This window comes from Caloenas nicobarica, chromosome 7 (genome assembly GCF_036013445.1).
Source record: "Caloenas nicobarica isolate bCalNic1 chromosome 7, bCalNic1.hap1, whole genome shotgun sequence".
Taxonomy (NCBI): Eukaryota; Metazoa; Chordata; class Aves; order Columbiformes; family Columbidae; genus Caloenas; species Caloenas nicobarica.
The window spans coordinates 22008044-22026704 of NC_088251.1; the positions used below are offsets into that span (position 1 = coordinate 22008044).

General features: G+C 46.9%; 1 protein-coding gene across 2 annotated transcripts in view; it reads right to left on the minus strand.

Moving 5' to 3' along the window:
- The window catches only part of PDLIM1 (PDZ and LIM domain 1), a 41696-nt gene that overhangs the window by 7622 nt on the left and 15413 nt on the right, over window positions 1-18661 (minus strand). For both annotated transcript variants that reach the window (XM_065638483.1, XM_065638484.1), the window contains exons 3-4: window positions 12760-12844; window positions 2543-2733 (exon numbers count right to left, since the gene is read on the minus strand). In XM_065638483.1, the coding sequence (XP_065494555.1) occupies window positions 2543-2733; window positions 12760-12844 (276 nt within the window). The remainder of the gene's footprint in view (window positions 1-2542; window positions 2734-12759; window positions 12845-18661) is intronic.

Here is an 18661-nt window from a genome sequence, read left to right on the forward strand (position 1 = left end):
ACAGAGTGCTCAGCCCAGGAGGGGACTATGAGCAGTGGAGGAGCCACAAGATCTGTCTGTGCCTTTTTGCTCTGTCCCATGAAGGCCATGGGACTGGCCACCTCTCTGGACCACAGGTCACACAGCTGCAAGCTGCCTAGTCACATAGCGGAGTAACTCTGCTGAAGGTTCACATCTTCTGAAACAATTCAGCCTTGACTGAAGCCATCCTGCGAGATGGCTAAATGTACTTTCTGCTTCACCCATCTCAATACCGAAGTCCTCTCTGTAAAACTCTGTGGGCTGTCACCTAAAGGCACAGGGTAGCTGACTCCCACCTGCCAAAAAGAGCAAATACCAAAGAGCACCCAGGCCTTGGGATGCTGAAGCTCTCCACTGGTCCAGCAGTCCTCAGAGCATGTCAAGCATCCTCCACTCTGATGGGCAGAGAGGCAGCCCCCAAGACAGGTGGGAACACAGCCCAGGTCCTTTGTGTGCCTGGCACCTGCCCAGGCTGCTCCAAACTCACAGCTTTTATCAGCCAACAATGGTGACACATGGGGATCTCCTTCACCCCCAAATGAAACACATCCAGTGCGCACCCATGGTCCAGCCTGCAGCCAGCAAAACAAAAGCAGAATGACATGTGTGGCATCGCCTTCCAGCAACAAACAACAACAGTCATTTCAGCACAGCAGAAACATCAGCTTTCAGGATAAAACACCCTCCCCTGCCCAGCAAATCTATTTGCTGCAGGTGGCTTCTCCAGAAGTACCACCAGCTGTTGTCAAAGCCCTGCTGGGTGGGTGCAGAGGGGGCAACGGACAAGCTGATAGGCTGAAATGATGTTTTGATGCTTCCTGTGGTATTGGACACAGACACAACGCAGAGAAAGCTCCTGTGAAGAGTCATGCACTAATGTTGGAAAGGTGAAATGTAAATGCCGTTTCCTCGTGACTGGCCAAGGCTGTGAGTCACAGACAGGGACGAGGCACTCGTGGACACCAGGATGAAGATGAACAGATGCACCGAGCCAGCCGCAGAGGCAGCAGGCAGGTTACCTGGGGAAATCGGGGCTAACAGAAGAGATCTGCCCCTGCAGGGAATCCATGATGTTGCTCTGTGAATAGAGCTGCAGGGGAGAATTGAACTGCGCGTGCAGCACTTTGAGTCCCGGCACCTCCACTTCCATGGGGCTTTTGGGGCAGACCTGGGCCGCGTGCTTCAGCTGCTGGGGCCCCACTCGGACCGGGCTGGGGACAGAGGAGGTGCTGTGCCTGCGCGGTGGCGGCTCCGAGGTCTGCGCCTGCAGAGGGTTATAGACCGAGGCGAAGGGAGCCTGCATGGCACCCGTCGGCGATGGGCGGCTACGGGCCCACGTGTTCCCACAGGCAGTTTGAGTTGTGTTTGTTTGTGGGTTCATTTGAGTTTTACATTGTGGAATTGAGGCAAAAATGCAGAGGAGGAAGAAAGGAAAGAAGGAAGAAATTAATGAAGGGCTAAACCAAATACTCCAAGCGATACACGCAGCTGCAGAATACTGTCTGTTCCATCTGCCAGCGGCAGCACCATAACTCTGCCCAGAAGGGCCCACGCTGCAGATGGGACTGCCAGTGCAAGAAGCTGGTTTCAGTCAGGGACAAGTTTTCAAGCTTTTGTTAAACCACAATCTCAGGTCTTTGTGCCCTGAAAAAGCAGAGGCTGAAGTTACTTTTGTCTCCCCCTTGAAAAGTCAGGAATTTAGTCAAGTATCGCCTAAAGCATTGGTCTTGCAGCTTTTGTTGTAAAAGTGGCCAAAGTCTTCCAGGCAGTTTGGGACTGCTATAGAGAGACTTAGGGCACTTAAGCAACTTGACCAACATAGCCAGAAAGACTTCAGAAAGCTCCTGGTTTATTACTTCCAATGAAAAAAGAGGAAACTTGGACTTCTGGGATAAAGTAATGTCCTTGGTGAAGCTCAGATGCAACCACAAAAATCAACAGGCCCTTTTAAGGTTGGGACCCTTTCCAATCCCATATATAAAAATACTCACACAGGTATGAATGTTTCAGCTACTTTTTAAAACTCCCATGTAAAACAAGGTTCAAATATAAAAACCAGAAAGATCCAAACTTAGACAGAGCCTGTGTCTATGAATCCCAGGCCAGCTGGGAACTGGGATGCGTGTCGTTCCTGCAGTACCTGGTACCCTGCCTGCCCAGCACTACCTGCAAAGCCAGCACAAAACGCTAATTTTACAAAGTGCTCGTAACAAGCTATCAGGCACCTGTTCAGACCAGCGGGCTGGTATGTCATGCTGAATGCACGTGGAAACTGCGTCGGTCTCTGCTAAACAAAGAAACACAACGGCATTAATTTCATTTCTGCATCTCACGGAACATTCCCCACTCCTCCGAGCCCTGCCTCTGAGAACCACAGCCACACTTGTGCCTCTGCTCCTTCCCTTGTCCTGAAAGAGAACTTTTCTATGTTAACAAATAGGTACTCTCGCAGCAAGCTCACCTCTCCTGGAGCCTTCCCCCGGGGGCCAGGCAGGGAGAGAGAGGCAAGGAAGATACTTACAGCTTGGCAGGCTCTGGGGCCCCAGGTGATGTCTTCGACTCCATGGCACTGTTGAAGGTTTGGATGTTCTCTGAGGAGTAGAGGCCTGCTGGGTTGTTGTACTGAGCAGTGATCACTCTGGGGGCAGAAGCCGTGGCGGCAGTGAAGGGCACCGCGCTCCGGTTGTGTGCGCTTCCTATGTGCCTTATTTCCTGCATGCAAAGGAGCAAAGGCAAAAATCAGAGGTGCTCAGGCGTGCAAGGTGGGATGTGACCGGGCAGCCCGGAGAGAGCAGCTGCTGCAGTGGTGGCCTTTGCGTGTGGGGTCAGCTGACAAACATGCAACCACGACCACCAAAGCAGGTGAGAACCCTCCACACATCACGAGGGATCCCATCCTGAATGGCTTCAGGTTGACCTTCAAGACATTTCAGAGTTGATGTGCCAGGAATGTAAGAGCTCAGAAAAATTGCAAGAGCTATTAGCTCAAGCTGCCACACGGCTGGAAGCTCCTGCAAGCCTTGGGTAAGCCCCAGGATCTACTTTCTCATGCAAGACTACAGATTCTAAGTGTTGATTGCAATTCCTGAAAGTAGGGCTGATTTCTACGGAAAAGTGAAGATGAGGAGCAGAAAGAGGAGCACTCCTCAACAGCATCTGAAAGTTTGGCTTTGCTTAGATAAGGGCAGCCCAAAAAGATTTGTCATTACTACATTGTCATTACTGCAAATGCTTTGGAGCATGTCTGCTCCTTCAGCTAAGACTGAGGTTCACAGCTGTCTGATGAACAACTTCAGACTTTCTGGACAAAAATCTCCCACAGTAAAGGTGGGAAGATGACTCTTGTTAATACAGAAGCCTATCTACAGACAGTGACAGCTAAATGCTGGAGACCTCTTCAGTGCTAGAAGTATGAGATATCAGTGAGACACTCTGGGTTTGCTGCAAACTAAAGACTTCCAGGGGTATTAGTGGATACTTAGAAACACTGGTGACAATTTAATAAGAAAGGTGCCAAATCCAAGTTAAGTAAGAGAGGAGGTAAGACTCCTCTGAATCACAGGCAATGCTGACAAAAATGGGGACATTTCTAAGCCCCATCACTAGTTCAGCAGGCTGGGAATTAGCAGCCTTGGGGCAGAGATAAAAACTTTCATGGCTTATTTCTCCTCAAAGAAGATGCTTGACCAAAGCAAGGAGTGAGTGCAATGGGACTCACTGGACCAGGCAGAAGAAAAGACTAACATTCGCAGAGGTGGCTGAAATATGCAGGGCAAAAAGATGGCACCAAATTGTGTGTTTTGAAATGTTTCAGCCAGCTGTAGAGATGTGGAATGGCTTCACTACAGGGCTAACGCCCAATGGATGAAACAGGGCCCTCCCTGGCACGCTGGACCCACGGTTCCCAGCTCTAATTAACACAACCGCTTCCCCCTCCCAGTCAATAGAGGTGCTGACTTCCACAGCAATGAAGTGAGCCTTCACCACCCTTCGAACATCCCGCGGAATATGTTTGATAGAGCTATAGTTACAGGATAAACACTAGAAACAAGAATGACTAAATTCCCCTACAGATTTTTCTTTGAATCAGTTTTATGTCCACAAATTTCCTCAGGCAGCTGGCTAGCATTCCCAGACTGACAGATGGGAGTCATCTTGCTCCATGGCACTCAAATGCTGTTTATGGCATCAAGCACAGCATAGGATCCCTCAGAGAAGAGCAGCATGGACCCAAACACACTCATGAGTTACAAGCCATTTGAAATCAGTGGGGTAGCTCAAGATGTTCAGGTGTGGGGTGGCTGGGCTGCTCTCCCACAGCTTTCTGGTTGATGCGTATGGACGTCAGCCACGAAGCTCTCCCACACAGCAAAGGAAGAAAGACCCTGGAGTAATTAGTTAATCTCCCTTTGTTGCAATCTCATTCAAAGCACATAATAGCGCTCATAAAAATAGTCTTTCCCATGGTAGAAACCGTGGACTGTAGAAAAAAAAAAAAAAATCAGCCTGTATATCACACCGTGGGGAAAAGCATCAGTGATCTTACATCAGCATTAAATACACAGACTAGCCCACCATTCAGAGGCCACAAGCAGGAGAGGGTTTCAGAAGTGCACATAAATAGCTGGTTTAATAAAAGACAGAGGCCTAAGGTCAAACAGGCTCAAAGTTCAAATCACGTCGCAGCTTGTATTGCAGAAACATTTAAGTATTAACCAAGAATTAGAGAAAGGGAAGTAATTTAGGGTATTTTTAAAAAATTCTGGTTTCCTAAGGAAGTAAGGCATCTCAATTACACAGTTCACGTGCATGTGGGCACATTCCCAACCCCCACCAAAGACTCTTGAATCTGTCAGCCAAGGCCAAATCAGTTTGACAGTGATGGAGGCCTCAAGGATGTTTAAAGCTCCTACAAGTGTTGAGAAAATAGTCAGATGGAAGAGACTGAAATCACGTTAATGCCTTAACTCCAAGAAGATGTGCAACCTGCACTCAGGCACAGAATTCACATAGGAGATTTCAGCCTACTTCCGGCCACCAGGTAGGTTTTCTGCTGCGTAAAAACATCCAAGACCATAAATTAAGCTTTCAAAAGTGTCAAGACATCTGTAGTAGCTCTCATGTGGATAAAGTCCCTAACTAAAAGCGAGTTTATAACAGGTTAAATCAAGATATCAGTGCAGAAGGTGGTGTCTGAAGATTGGATTAGAAAAATCTCATCTGAAGAACAGCATAGATATAACACGAGTCTATAGACAAGTATGACAAGACCAATAACATTATAAATGGCATTTGGATAATCCAAATTCTCCAGCACTTCCCATCATGCTGTGCTGCTCTTTCTGCTTGAGGTGTGGAAGAAATTTGCAAAGAACAAGTGCTATCACGTTGCGATCCCAAGACCAAAAGATAAGTTGTTCTCACTGTCCAGTGTATTCACCTAGGAATTTACCAGAACTGCCAACCCAGGCCCTCTGCTGTGCAGCAGTTTTGTTAAAGCCCTAACTCCTAGAATCATGTGCTAATGTGAGACTCTCTTTACTTAATAGTAGAAAAGAAAATCAGAAACATGAGACTCCCAGAAACCTGTCCACCAGCATATAAGTAAAAAATGTTAGCACAAAACCACTTCTATACTGTGTACATGTGTGGGGGCAGCGCCTGGTTTATGCAGTTGAGATTCCTGGAGTTTGAAGCATCTCTTAAGGCTGCGATGTTCCCAGGAACCAACTCAAGGAAAACAGGGCAAGCAGCTTTAAACAGCACCCCTGGCAAGGGCTCAGACTGCAAGAGCAGTCAGCAGTGGTCTGTTTGCAAGGGAAGACCTGACTGTCAGACACAAGAACATGCTCTTATCCAGGCAGAGTGTGACCCACTCTTTCTTTGTCAGTAGTACAGAGGAGTGTGACTAACATTAGATCTTCTCAGAGACACCTTCAGTTGGCATCTGCCTCACTGGGCAGAAGTTGACTTCCAAAAGGAGCAGGGCCACTCAAGGAGCCACAGCCAGAGGAACCATTCCTCCAACAGCCCCCTCCCTAACTGAAAATACCTCCTCTATATGACTAAGCTCCAAGTGTCTTTGGTGCACAATCCTATGTGCTCCCGAGTCCTCCAGGCAACAGAGCAAATCCCCCCATCCCAGCAAAAAAGCTGCTTCCCAATCCCAAGGACAAAAAAGGTTTGTAGGATCCCAGCTTCATGTCAAATATGCAGATGTCCTTCCAGATGGGTTTTCTGTTGGTGGCAGCACCCTCTCTGGGGTAGATGGGGACACCAGCGCGCACCACTTGGGCTGCACCACAGCCCTTCCAGCTGGGCGCCAAGGGGCTTCCCCCATCACTCCAGCCGCCGCCAGCCATGGTGCCAGGCTGCAGGGACGGGGAAAACATCCCTGTGCCAGGGCAGGAAGCAGACCAGCGTTTCCTACCGCGCCGGCTGCGGGCTGCGTCATGGGGAATTATCTGGGAAACAATGGCCCCTTCCTCCCTTCCGTCCCACTCACGCCAGGGCATGCTCGGCAATGCTGAAGCCCAGCCTGTGAAATCCCCACAGCTGCGTCAGCCCTCACCTCCACACCCAGGGCCAGCCAGCAGATCATGGTGTGGGTGGCTGCTTCCTCCTCACCACACACCGGAGATGGACATGGCCACCACCATGGGACCTACTTGTGCTGGGAATTGCGGCATGGGACTCCAGGGAAGTTCGTAGCTGTCAGTGAGGGAGACAGATGTACAGACAGCCCACGATGAGCCACTTCCATCGGCTGAGCTGGGGTAGATCCCAGGCACCAGGAGCATAAAGCCACTCTGATGCCTCCATGGCCCCAGGTGCCCTCAGGCAGGTTTGGGGTGGTCTGAGGTCAGGGGGACTCGCAGGTCCCATCCACCCCACGGTGACGTGGCCAAGGCCATCCCAGCTGCACTGACCTGAGCACCACCAGAAACAGGAAAAACCTGGAGGCTTTTTGCACTCACTAAATAAACTAAACCGAGACATGAGGAGTCAGCCGCTCCTCTCCCTCAAGTGGGTTTTTCCTCTCCCCACAGCACGGCCTGAAGGCCGCTGGCAAGGCTGGGACCTCAGAGGTGCTGGTTCCTGCCCCGCTGCCTCTGCAGCCTGGGGGCTGCCCTCCTGTGCAATCCCTGCCCCTTCCCCAGAGACCTCCCCGCAGCCCTCCAAAGAAAGGCACATCTAATAGGGAGCAGGGGGCTGTTTGAAGCCACCGAAAACTCTTTTCAGATGTGGAGTCGTCATTTAGAGACAGGCCAGTGTAGTTACCTCCTGAAGCTCCAGCTCTTGGAGTCAGGGGCTTCACTCTGACCTTATGTTACAAATTAAAACAACAAGCACCCAGGCCCTGCAATTGCAGGGAGAGGTGAAAGCCCCCACAGCCCATTGACCCCCAAAGCAGCTGGGTGAGCCAGAAAAACCCATTGCCCACTGGGCTCCAGAAACACGGGATGGCTTTGTGTCCCAAGTCAGAGCCTGGAGGCTCGGTGCGGGCAGTCCTGGGTTGTGCACATCGAGAGCCACGCCAAGAGGAAACACAATTAAACATGTCTCAGTATAAATGTTTACTCAGCTCTAAGAAAATGGGCTCCTGACCAAACCTCGGCAAACGAGAGCGCTGCAGTCCTGCGGGCAGGGAAGGAGGGCAGAGGCTGGCAGCCAAACCTCCTGGCTCTGTCCTGGCCCTTGCAAAGCCGCACGGGGAGCTCAGGCCACGCTCGTGCCCCGGCAGCGTGCAGGGGGCAGGCAGCTCATGCCAAACACGCAGCGGCAGCTCAGGAGGGCTTCATGGCAAACCCTCCGCTGTGCTGTGCTTCATCGGCTGCGATCACAAGTATTAGAAGTGCCTTTACTTTCACCTCTCCCTCTGTTATTGTTTGGGGTTTTTCAGCTATGGAAAGATCTTTTGCAATGCTTTGAAACCCGATTAGAAATTAGGAAGGGCTTGGGGTTTGTTATTGTAGGGGGGTAAAACAACAAGGCTGGCTTCCCACATCCTCTCCCTCTGCGTCCTCGACACATTCCACATCCATGTGGTAACGCCTTTTAACCAAAACCAGCAGGTCGTGATATGCCAGCACGGTTCCCCGGTCTGAAAAGACAATGTTGTTACTTTATATACATATTGTTTCATGCATTGCCCACACAGGCATGGCCTTATCAAAGGCCAAGCCAGCCACACACCCAGTTTCTATAGCCCTTGCCTTCTCCGTATCCAAGGAGATAAAATACACAAGACAAAAACAATGACATCACTCTGTGAGGATGAGGAGGACAGAGCAGGCACTCTCAAGAAACCCTGGGAAGACAAAAGTGGCTGGCTGTCATTGTCATCCCACAAATACTGTGATTCACCTCCAGACTTCCTCCAGCTGCATGTCTGGAGGTCTATTTCTCATATGAAAACAAACAAACAAAAACATCCTCACATTTGAAAGCTCGTATCTTCCATGGTTAAGAAGAGCTCATCTATCCCTCTCAAACCAAGAGTTTTCACTGACATTCTTGAGGGGTGACATTAATACTTGTGTCTCACTGCAAATGGGGTGTGTTGCCTTCAGGGAGCTGAACAAGCTTTTTTGGAGACAGTCCTGGTGTTGACGGCCCTTGAAGCTGATCTCTCTCAGCTCATTCCCTGTACGGGCTTAATCAGCCCAGAGACCTAGGCCCCATTGACCTCTGTGTCCTACAAATACAGGGGGAGAAAAATTTAAAAAAAAAAAAGAAAAAAAGAAAAAAGACAAACCTCCCACAGAGGCCAGGTCTGACAAGACACAATGCAGTCGGATGTATAAAGAGTTTTATTGTTCATTTTACCAAGAGGCAATACAGCCACATACACTAGCGCAAGGGTCCAGAGCTTAATGCTTGGCCCAGGGTCACCAGAGAGCATGGCGAAGTCTGAAAATTATGCTGGTCTCTGGTCAGTGTCATAAGCATTAAAATTACCAAGTAAGTTGTTCTCTCTTGCAGTAATCACTTTTCTCAAGAAAAGTTAAACAGAAGGGAGAGACAGATGTGTTGTTTTAATGTTTCCCACTGCAGTGAGGAAAAGCTCTTGATGGGAAAACTACACTGAGTGATCACCCTTAGGATCTGAGTGAGAAGTGTAAGTGAAATAATTGAGTAAATATACTAAGACGACTCTGTCATTTCCTTCCCCTCATGTTGCCATAGTCACACCCAAAACAAAGCTGGCTCAGCCACTGAGCCATCACTGCTGACAAGCTGCTGCACCTTTTGATGAAATGTGACTTTGTCATCACTCTTGCCTCACTTTAAATTAATTTAGAAGAATAAAGATAATGGTAATGAAATAATAATATGGTTGTGGCTCTTTCATGAGCAAAGGTCAGCTTAGACAATGAAGTCAGTCTTGAGATTGAAGACTTCATGGAATGCATGGAAGGTTGTGAAATGCCTTTTTATTTTCCAAAGGCACATAAGTATCTCAAACTTGCATTCCAAGTAAGGAAAAATACTTCTACAGGATGATGCAGCATTTCACCAAGTATGAGCCTCCAAAAGGATTACAGAAGTAAACAAAAAAAACTATTTCAAATGGAGTAAAAAAATGCATAAGCAGTGATCTTAAAATATGTAGCTAGTTGTACTGTTCTTGAGACAAACTGAAAATTAATTTCCCTTGCAAGATATTTTGCAAAGGTCTAGTTATTTAACTGTATCAGTAAAATGAGAAGAAAAGAAGGTGGAGAAGTGTTGTTAAGAAATTTCAGTCAAGATATTGAAAGTAGGAGAGGCAACATAAAACTACCTAATTTTAAGAAAGGTGGAAACTTATTTGAATAATTGCAGTCCCATATCTACAGCAAAGGTTTTAATGCTTTTTTTTTTGAGCCTGAAGTCTATTCACCTGTATATTTCTGCATTCAAAGGGCTGTATGCAAAACCACTGAGAAACACCTTCAGAGGACCCTGGATTGGGACTTAAATGAACAACTTGGACTCAGTATGTCCTGTTTTCTTTGGTAAGTGAATTAATAAGATTTCTGTGCAAGACTGTTGCCAAGGAAAGCAAATATATTGTTTTCACTGGCGAGCAAGTTTTAAAAAAACCCTGAACAGCTCAGACAGCACTGCCTTCGAAGATTGGGCTCTACTCACAACTTCTACCAATCCTGTTGGAAAAATGAGATCAGCATCTATGTGGTAAAACCGATAGCAGTTTGCCATGCTAGTATATATGTGCACAGCACCTTCTGCACTCTGCTGATTCGCAGCAAGCCTGGCTGAAGCGTCTAGTGACGCTGCAAAGACACAGTCCCAGCGTGACGCACCGACGCTTGCCACGGTGCTGGCAGAAGCCAGCACGCTCTGCTGGCATCCCACTCCAAGCAGACAGACCTCGCCACAAACCTCACTTGCTGCAGTCAGCTACTGAAAAAGGAAACAGGTGTGTATTTAAAAAAAAAAAAAAAAAGACAAAGACAAACAACTTAAAACTTGATGGTGTTCATGACGCTTTTCCTTGGCACAGCGGACTGGGATGTTCAGGCACTGTTAAGCAGGAAGGGTAAATGGGAGCTTGTGGTTTGGAGATGAGATATACATCTTCCTTCACCCTGCTAAATTCCTCTGCTTGAATATGCAGCAGGTAAAGCCCTTTAAATGAAAGCCCCATGCTCTGAAAAACAGCAAACACCACTCACATAGGCCACTGCAAATGACTTAATTGGCTTCATTTTAAGAAAGGGAAGAAGGAAGGTGAGGCTTCTGTGAGAGCTTGAATGTATCTTTCACACCAGGAAATAAAACTCTTCTAGTATCAGCCATCACAAGGGGTCAAAGCTTAATTTTCAAGCAACAGTTGGTTCCTAGTGCAAGATTAAGAGAAGGGTCACTGCTCAGAGAGAAGGTTTGTAACAGGAATCTCTCCATACTCAGTTTCTCACCAAATTCTCCTGAAATCAGTTACAGGTTGGTATCAACAAATTCAGTTGTGCCACACTTACAAACTGGCAGCATCAGGATATCTATATAATGGCCAGAGCAAGAACTAAGATTAGGACTACGGTAAGGGTTTAGGAGTGGATGTGCTCCACTGCCAGAATTATTGCTGAATCCTGCACAGTCTGACCTTTGTGATGCCCCTTACTTGGATTTTAAAAAGCAGGACATGACTTAAAGTCAAAGACGAAAGTTAAGGTTGAGTCCCTCTCACCCATGTTTCCTGCTGAGTTGCAAGAGGCTCCCTGAAACAGCACAGGGCTGACTTAGATGCAAACACTCCACCCAGGGGGCAGCTGCTTAAAGGAGAGCCATTGACTAGGGTTAACACTGCCAGAGCAAATGGGCTTAAGGAAGAGGCGGCATCAGTTAATTAAAATAGCCTATGTTTAGTACTTGACGAGCAGTGGATCTCTACCCAGTGACCCTGGTGGTGCAGCTAGCAACAGGGCAGCTGCAGCCACAGGTTTCTTACTGCAGTTAACTAAGCTTAGTGAGCTACACTGAACTCCTGCCTGGCATATGTAGTGCCCTATGTTTAATTCTAAGGCATTTAGCTAAATTCTGGTTAATGGCTGAGTTAGGGACTTGGTCTCTAGGATCTGGTCTCCTGCTGAATTAAATAGCCCTCTGCAGCCTTGCAGACACAGACCAGATCTCAGCTCAACAGTGTCACAGGCAGGTGTCACTGCATGGTCCCAGTCCAACCGAAGTCCAAATGGCTCAGTCTCACACTGTGCTTTGGCTGAGTTTTGAAATACCTGGAGAATGCCGCATCACACTCTCAAGCCAAGCAACACACAGCAGCTTGGCGTGAGAGGGAGCATGGACAGATCCCAGACCAAGGTCTGGGCAGGGTGTTGCTGCACATGTGCTACTTCAGGTTCAGGTCCTTTCCAACCCAAACAGGCATGTTAGCCCTAAATTAATCGCAGAGTCAAACTGGTTTTATCTCTACTTAATTGCTAGAAAGACTCATATGGGATGTGTGCTAGGGCCAGAATCCATGTCATTACCCCAGTGAAAATCTGGAGCAGTGCCGTTGATTTTAGTGCAGTTATTGTAGATTTGTGCAGTGTAATCCTCTAAACCTAGCCCAGGAAATGCCCTCGCACAGGTCACTGTTATTACTACATTTACATGACAGAGGTAGCAGACCAATGAAGCAAGGCTGCCAAAAGGTTACAAAACCAGCCTCCTAGAGAGAGGCTGCAAGATCTGTCCACAGATAAAAATATAAAAGGGTAGCGTGTTTCTCTTCCACCTTCCTCATAGCTAGACTGCTAATAAGAGGAAAAAAACCCAAAACAACAACAACAAGAAAGCAACCAACAGAAAACAGTAAGAGTGAATAATTTTCCTCTCCTCTCAAGACCTTTCTTATCTATGAAAATCAATAGGCTTACAATGGTAGCGATGATCTACTGAGGCACACCTCTGCAGTGCCTCTGTGCCCTGCGGTAGGTGTGAGCATGCAGCTGGCAGCAGACAACGCCTGGGAGCCAAGCAGCTTACCCTTGGCCAGCCATCGGCTGGCTCTCCACAACAGCTGGCTTCTGACCTCGAGGGAGGGAGTCTGTCTCCGAATGTTTCCGAGGGCTGCACGATTGCTGGGTGGCATGGGGCACAGCACTATCCCCAGTGCGACTGACGGAGTGACACACGCTCAGCTCCTTGGAGGATCAGGCCAGAAACTGCTCCAAAGTTGGACAGGAGGAAGCAGGAACAGGAGCACGCAGATACTCCTCCATTACTTACCTGCGGCTGAGAGGCCAGATTCATCTTGTAAGGATGTGTCTTTCCCTCCTCATTTACAAGTGGCGACCAGACTTTTGACTCCGTTCTGCAACACACAAATTTTGAAGAGTTAATCTGTTTTCACCACTGAGCATCATTATTGTTATTAAAAGATATGAAGTTAATCAACTGAAAACATTTACCCAGTCTTTTGTATACAGCACTATCCAAATCAGAAACCTAGATAGCCTTATTTTAGACACATAACTTGGATGACTTAGTTATGCTGTGTCAGGTCCTTGGAGAAAGATGGGATCTCAGCAGTGACTGTCCTGGCTTATCCTTTGGGACTCCACTGGTGACAGAACACGCATGGGCTCCAACCCAGGTAGGAGAGTTGAGGGTCACCCAACAGCAGAAGCTGGAGATATGCCTTAGATGCAGATCCTTTAATTAAGTGGGACAATTCAGATTACTTTATTTCAGCTTTTATGGGTAGCCAGGAAGAGGAACAATTCTCGTCTGTATTGACTAGAGAGAGGACATTTTGTTCTTGAAGTTGGGCTGCATTGGATAAGCTAGAAATATTTTTTTTAGTGTGGGTCTCTGGAATTTCCTTCTTGTTTATACAGTGGTATCCATGCTGAACAAACAGATACTTTTGGATGCATTCAAATCTGCAATAGGACTAAGAACTGAGATGACATAATGTGTCAGAGAAAGTCAACATAACCCTTGCTGGTCTGTGGTCTGACCCAATTACTCACAACAGCCTGAAACACAAGTCAAGATCTGTGACGAAAATCAACCGCTTTTACCATCATCATTCTGGAGTTTTGCTATGTCCCAAAGAACAACAGACAAACAAGCAGTGAGGGAGAAGAAGAGTGCTCAGATTTGCTTGAGATACTCTGTGGGAAACATATGCTACCTACATTTCTCAGCAGTACAGAAAGTAGTTAGCATCTCAGATGGACTAAACAATGCCACTTTCCCCAAATTTTTTAGTAGGAGGGAATGAGCGGCTGCAATATTGCTGAATGAAAACTCTTGTTCAATGCTAAACATTGCATCAGGCGGCAACCAGATGGCTGATAAACTCTTAGGAAGAGTTTTGAAAACAATGTCCTGTTTTGACAGGAGCCCTTCGTAGAATCTGAAACTGCAGATAGATGTACTTCCTAGATATTAGTGGGTCCAGGGCCAGCTACTATTTAAGTACTTAGTTAGCAAAACAGGAATGCTTCCACTGAGAATTAACTGGATAACTGGAGACTTTAAACAGAAAAGGCTTATAAAACTGACAAGGATGGAGAAACAGGGTGTAGAGCTACCCATGGTACATTCAATCTGGTCTGCACCATTACTCTAAAAGCCCTCCAATGTCAGGACATTTTTTAAACAGTCCAAACTTAACTGCGATGCACGCGTGTATCCCAAACGTTTGCTGCATAAATAGTATTTTAATACTTCCATCCAGAGGGTAGCTCAGTGGGAGGAGACAGAGGCAGCATTCTCACTCAGGGAAGAGGAGACATTTTATTGACCTGCTACTGCATCTATTACACTCTGGACTTTACAGGGAAGAAACCCTGAATGAAGTCTGCAGTGCTGCACCTCCTTTCACAGGAAAGTACAAAGACACAGGTCACACCAGATATCATCCTTTACAGCACACCTTTGACTCCAGGCTATTGCATCCTGCAGGCCCAGCTGCAGTGCTGATACTCAGCCTGTGTCACCCAGATCCTGGTGCCTGGCAAGCTGGTGTACACACAGACTAACAAATATGAATGTAACAGCTGTGTGGGATCAGATCTGTGCCAATCTGATCATCCTGTGTCAACATCTGCCAGTACCGAGTGGACAACATACCCCAGAGGAGTATAAAACAACCATTCCCTCCTTGCTTCTGGCAACCCATGCTTTAAGGTGCCTGGGGAAACAGTGATTTTACCCAGATTATGGCTATCAAGCCTGACAAAGTCACAGCCGTCTCTATGACGGCTGTATTTTGCACTTGAAGACTGTTTGCAGATGGGAGCATCCTGTTGACCAACGCAAAGCCTTATTTCTTGAAAGTCTTTGGAGATCACATATGACCGAGTTTCATCACCTCTGGAAAAAAAGGGGACACAGCAAAGCATATGGAAATTGAACACCCTGCCAGACAGGCTGTAAGCAAGTGGACATTGGCTGGAGATGAAAGAGGAGTTCAGAGAGCATGAAACGCTTCACCTGATTTCTAGCATGAAGCATCCCCATACCAGTGCTCACTAGCAGTGATCTAAGTACTTTTGAGGCAACATTTTCTTTTGCAGCAGTTTAATATTATCAGGTTTCAGAAGCACCAAAAGGTCTTATTCAGACTGAAAATTTAAGCTTAGAGCACGTCAATACATGAACACAGCACAGAAACCTCCCCCCAGCACCCTGGGCCCTTGCTTTTGTCCCAGTGCCCCTTACTCAGTGCATCTGAGGTGACACAGCACCTTGGTTTCCAGCGCAGGAGAGGCAGCTATGGCCAACTACTGCAGCCAGTGGGGTATTCTGACCAGATTTTTCTCCCTTATTTATTAGCAAGGTAAAAAGCACAAGTTTGTTTCTCAGCCTGCTGCCATTCTGATCTGTCACAGGATATAAATGGAAGCAACAAGGTCACTCCAGGCTTTACTTTCAATCCAGTTTAAAAGTTATCCAAACACAAAGGTTAAATAGCCCACATGGTTGTCCCTCTAAGGCTGGGAGGATAAAGCTTCCCTTTGTCCTCACAACAGCTGCAGCAGAGCCCGCCAGCCACCCTCAACAGCCCATTTATGGCCCCAGCAAAGCCACAAAGAGGAGATGGCTTTGCTCTCCCTGGCTGTGCTTAGCGGGGCTTCCAAGGCACATGCCCCGTCCCACCGCACCACCTGTGGAGCCCCCAGTCTGCATGTCATCAGTAGGACCCCTGTGGTGCCTGCTCTCTGCAAGGGTGTCCTGGCTCTGCTCCCAGCATCACCGCCTGCACTTTTACTCAAGCATGGCAGGAGAAAGAAAAAGAGCACCTAAATGTTCACCTTATCTCTCACTGCTGCCCCATGACTTATTTTCTGAAAGGCTGGGAAGAGCGGGCACAAGGCACAGACGATTGGGTGGATTGGTTTGACTCATCATGTTTGTATCTTATCTGTACATTTTCATAACTCATTTATGTGAAGCAAGGAACAGGTGCCAAAGCAGATAGCTCAAACCCGCCTTGACAATGGTGCCTCCAGTTCACAGCAGGCTCCAACAGGTAGAACACTAGTGACTTTCTGGAGGATTTTTTCCAAATTTTGGGGGAAGACCCCCAGCCACAAAGCTACCTCCACGCTCCCCTCGGCAAGGCTGTACCCCTGCCACAGAGCCCAGCCACACTAGCGGGGCTGCCAGACCTGCCTCTCCACGGGTGGCAGGCTGGATGTCCAGCAGTCCGATGGGGAATCACACCCTGTCTTGGGTGAAAGCCAGCAGGCTGCAGCATCCCTGTAGGATCCCACAGAGTCCTGCTTAAATTGATTAATATTTATTTTAGAATATGGTTTCTAATGCATATTCTTTCAAATGACACTCCAGCAGAGAACAATACTCAAACAGTGCAAGAAGAGAAGACAAAACCATGACACTCAAACAAGCCTGGGAACAAGTGCCAGGCAAATCAGTTGCAGGCACATGGATATCATGGATACAAACTTCATCATGCTTGCAGTTTACATTTCTATGCTGTTTCCTTACTACAGGAGAGAGAGCAACCGAGACAGTGAGCCATGGATTTGCTGTTTCATCCAGGCAGAAACCAAGACCCAAGATTAGAAAGAATTTCTCTGATGCTAGTTTGGACAGGGAGGTACTGGTCGGAAGGGGAGGAAGGAAACTGCACGCAAGTCAAGGCAGGAATCTGGAGAGATATTTACAAAATATAACATTTCTCAAGAAGTTTGCCTTGAACATGGTATAATATAAACATTACAAGAGCCTAGATTTTGCTATCAATGCTTTGTATGCAGAGCTGGCCCATAGCTTCAAGGGAAAACTCAGAGCTGGAAAATGAGGGTCTAATTCTGTGTGCCAGGAACTACGTAAATAAGTTCCATAGAGAAAAAAGGAACATTTACATTCCCATTTCAAACACTGGGATGGATATGACTCAGATATCAAAGTAGCAACTAAATCCATAAAGACAGAGAAGTTCCTCGTGCAACACAAAGTTTGCTAGCTGAAAACCAAGGGAAGATGTAAAGAATTCCTCTTTCAACTCTTCCCAAAATTTTAGACATGCATTTAAAAAATGTTTAGAGACTAACTACAAGAGTTTCAGGCTACCAGGAAGGTATCTTTTAATCAGCCTTTTAGCTACACCAGCTGTGAAGTACATGCACTTGGATTTAAACATGAGCAGTCACTATTAATGGACATATTCACTTTGGCAAGCAAAACCATACTTGGGCTGCATGCAGCCTGTTGCCAATTCAAACAGCAATGAAAGTCACAACTTCCTTGAGAAAAGAGGCCCCAAATTCACCTCTTCACACATGTCCCTCTGCTCCTTGTGATTCAGGCATATCTTCACACAACCACTAAAACCAAAAGGGCAACTCCAACTACGCAGAAGTAACCAAAGTTTATCACAAGCAGTTTCATTCCAGAGTCACGAAGGACAACACACACCTGACTGCTCAGACTCACACTGTTCTTCTACCAGCCAGCTACAGGGTTCACTACTTTTGCCTCACCAAAGAGGCTGTAAAAGCAAGGCAAATGCCAGGCTTGACTTGCCAAAATGACTTTGAACATGCCAATCATTACTAAAAGCTGCTGGCACGCACCCAGGAGAGGCGGTGTGCTGTGCAGAGGGCCAGGCAATCTGTGTGTCCTTATATAGCTGCAGGCAGCACATCGGGCTTTTCCCAGGGCCAAAGGAATTATTAGTAAGATGACAGAGCTGGAAAACTCTTCTTGGCAGGGAAGCAAAAAGCAAACCTAAATGAGTCAATGGATTCCACTGACTTCCTAGAACACAAATTCGAGCCTATTGTGGCTTTGTGCAATTAGTCCCCATGGCTGAGAACTGGGAGCACACGAAGCAAGCAAGAGTGCAGCTGAACCTACCAAGTAAAATGCAGGTAACATCACACACATGCTTTCTCTCCCCTTCCTCATAAGCATCTACACATGATCCCTTCTGACAATGCATTTTTACATGTGCTGGTAGCAGATCTGACTTCTCTGACTCTAGCATTTTCCAAAGAACAAATACATAGCTTCATTCCTTGGCAACATTTCTAGCAGAGTAACAGACTGTTTGCAAACAAACAAACAAAAAGTGCCTTAACATATTATATGGTGGCAGCAGAGTAGCAGAAAAGCAGCTTGAAATTTGAAGAAAAGGACAGGAGGAGCAGAACAAGAGATTACATGTTTGCCACCTCTTTTCACAAATATTCTCTTATTACCACCCACAACCTGCCTCCAGACATAGAGGGAAGGGCAGGCTCACTGTAGGAACACTTTTCTGTTTTTCTTTTTGTTTTTTCTTTTTTTAAAAAAAACCCAAAACAAACCCCCCAAAAAACCATAAATACTTTACTTTTGGGTTGTTCAGGGCTGCATATGAGCACAGCTCCACCATCCATTTGGTGACTATGACCACACAAAGAGCCATTTGTTTTAAAAATAATTTTCACCTGTGCTGCAAAGAGCATTTGTCTGCTTTTGCACATGCAATACAACGAGCGTTTGTTTGCTTTCTTATATCTACAGCTACGCAGAGCTGTGTGCAAATTCATCATGAGCATTACCAGTGACATTGGTGATGCCTGGATCTTTTGGCTATCAGGTGAATATTGAACTTGTCTATCTTGAGCCTTCTCTTCTTTGAGTTTCTTTGTCAGAGTGTCTTTCC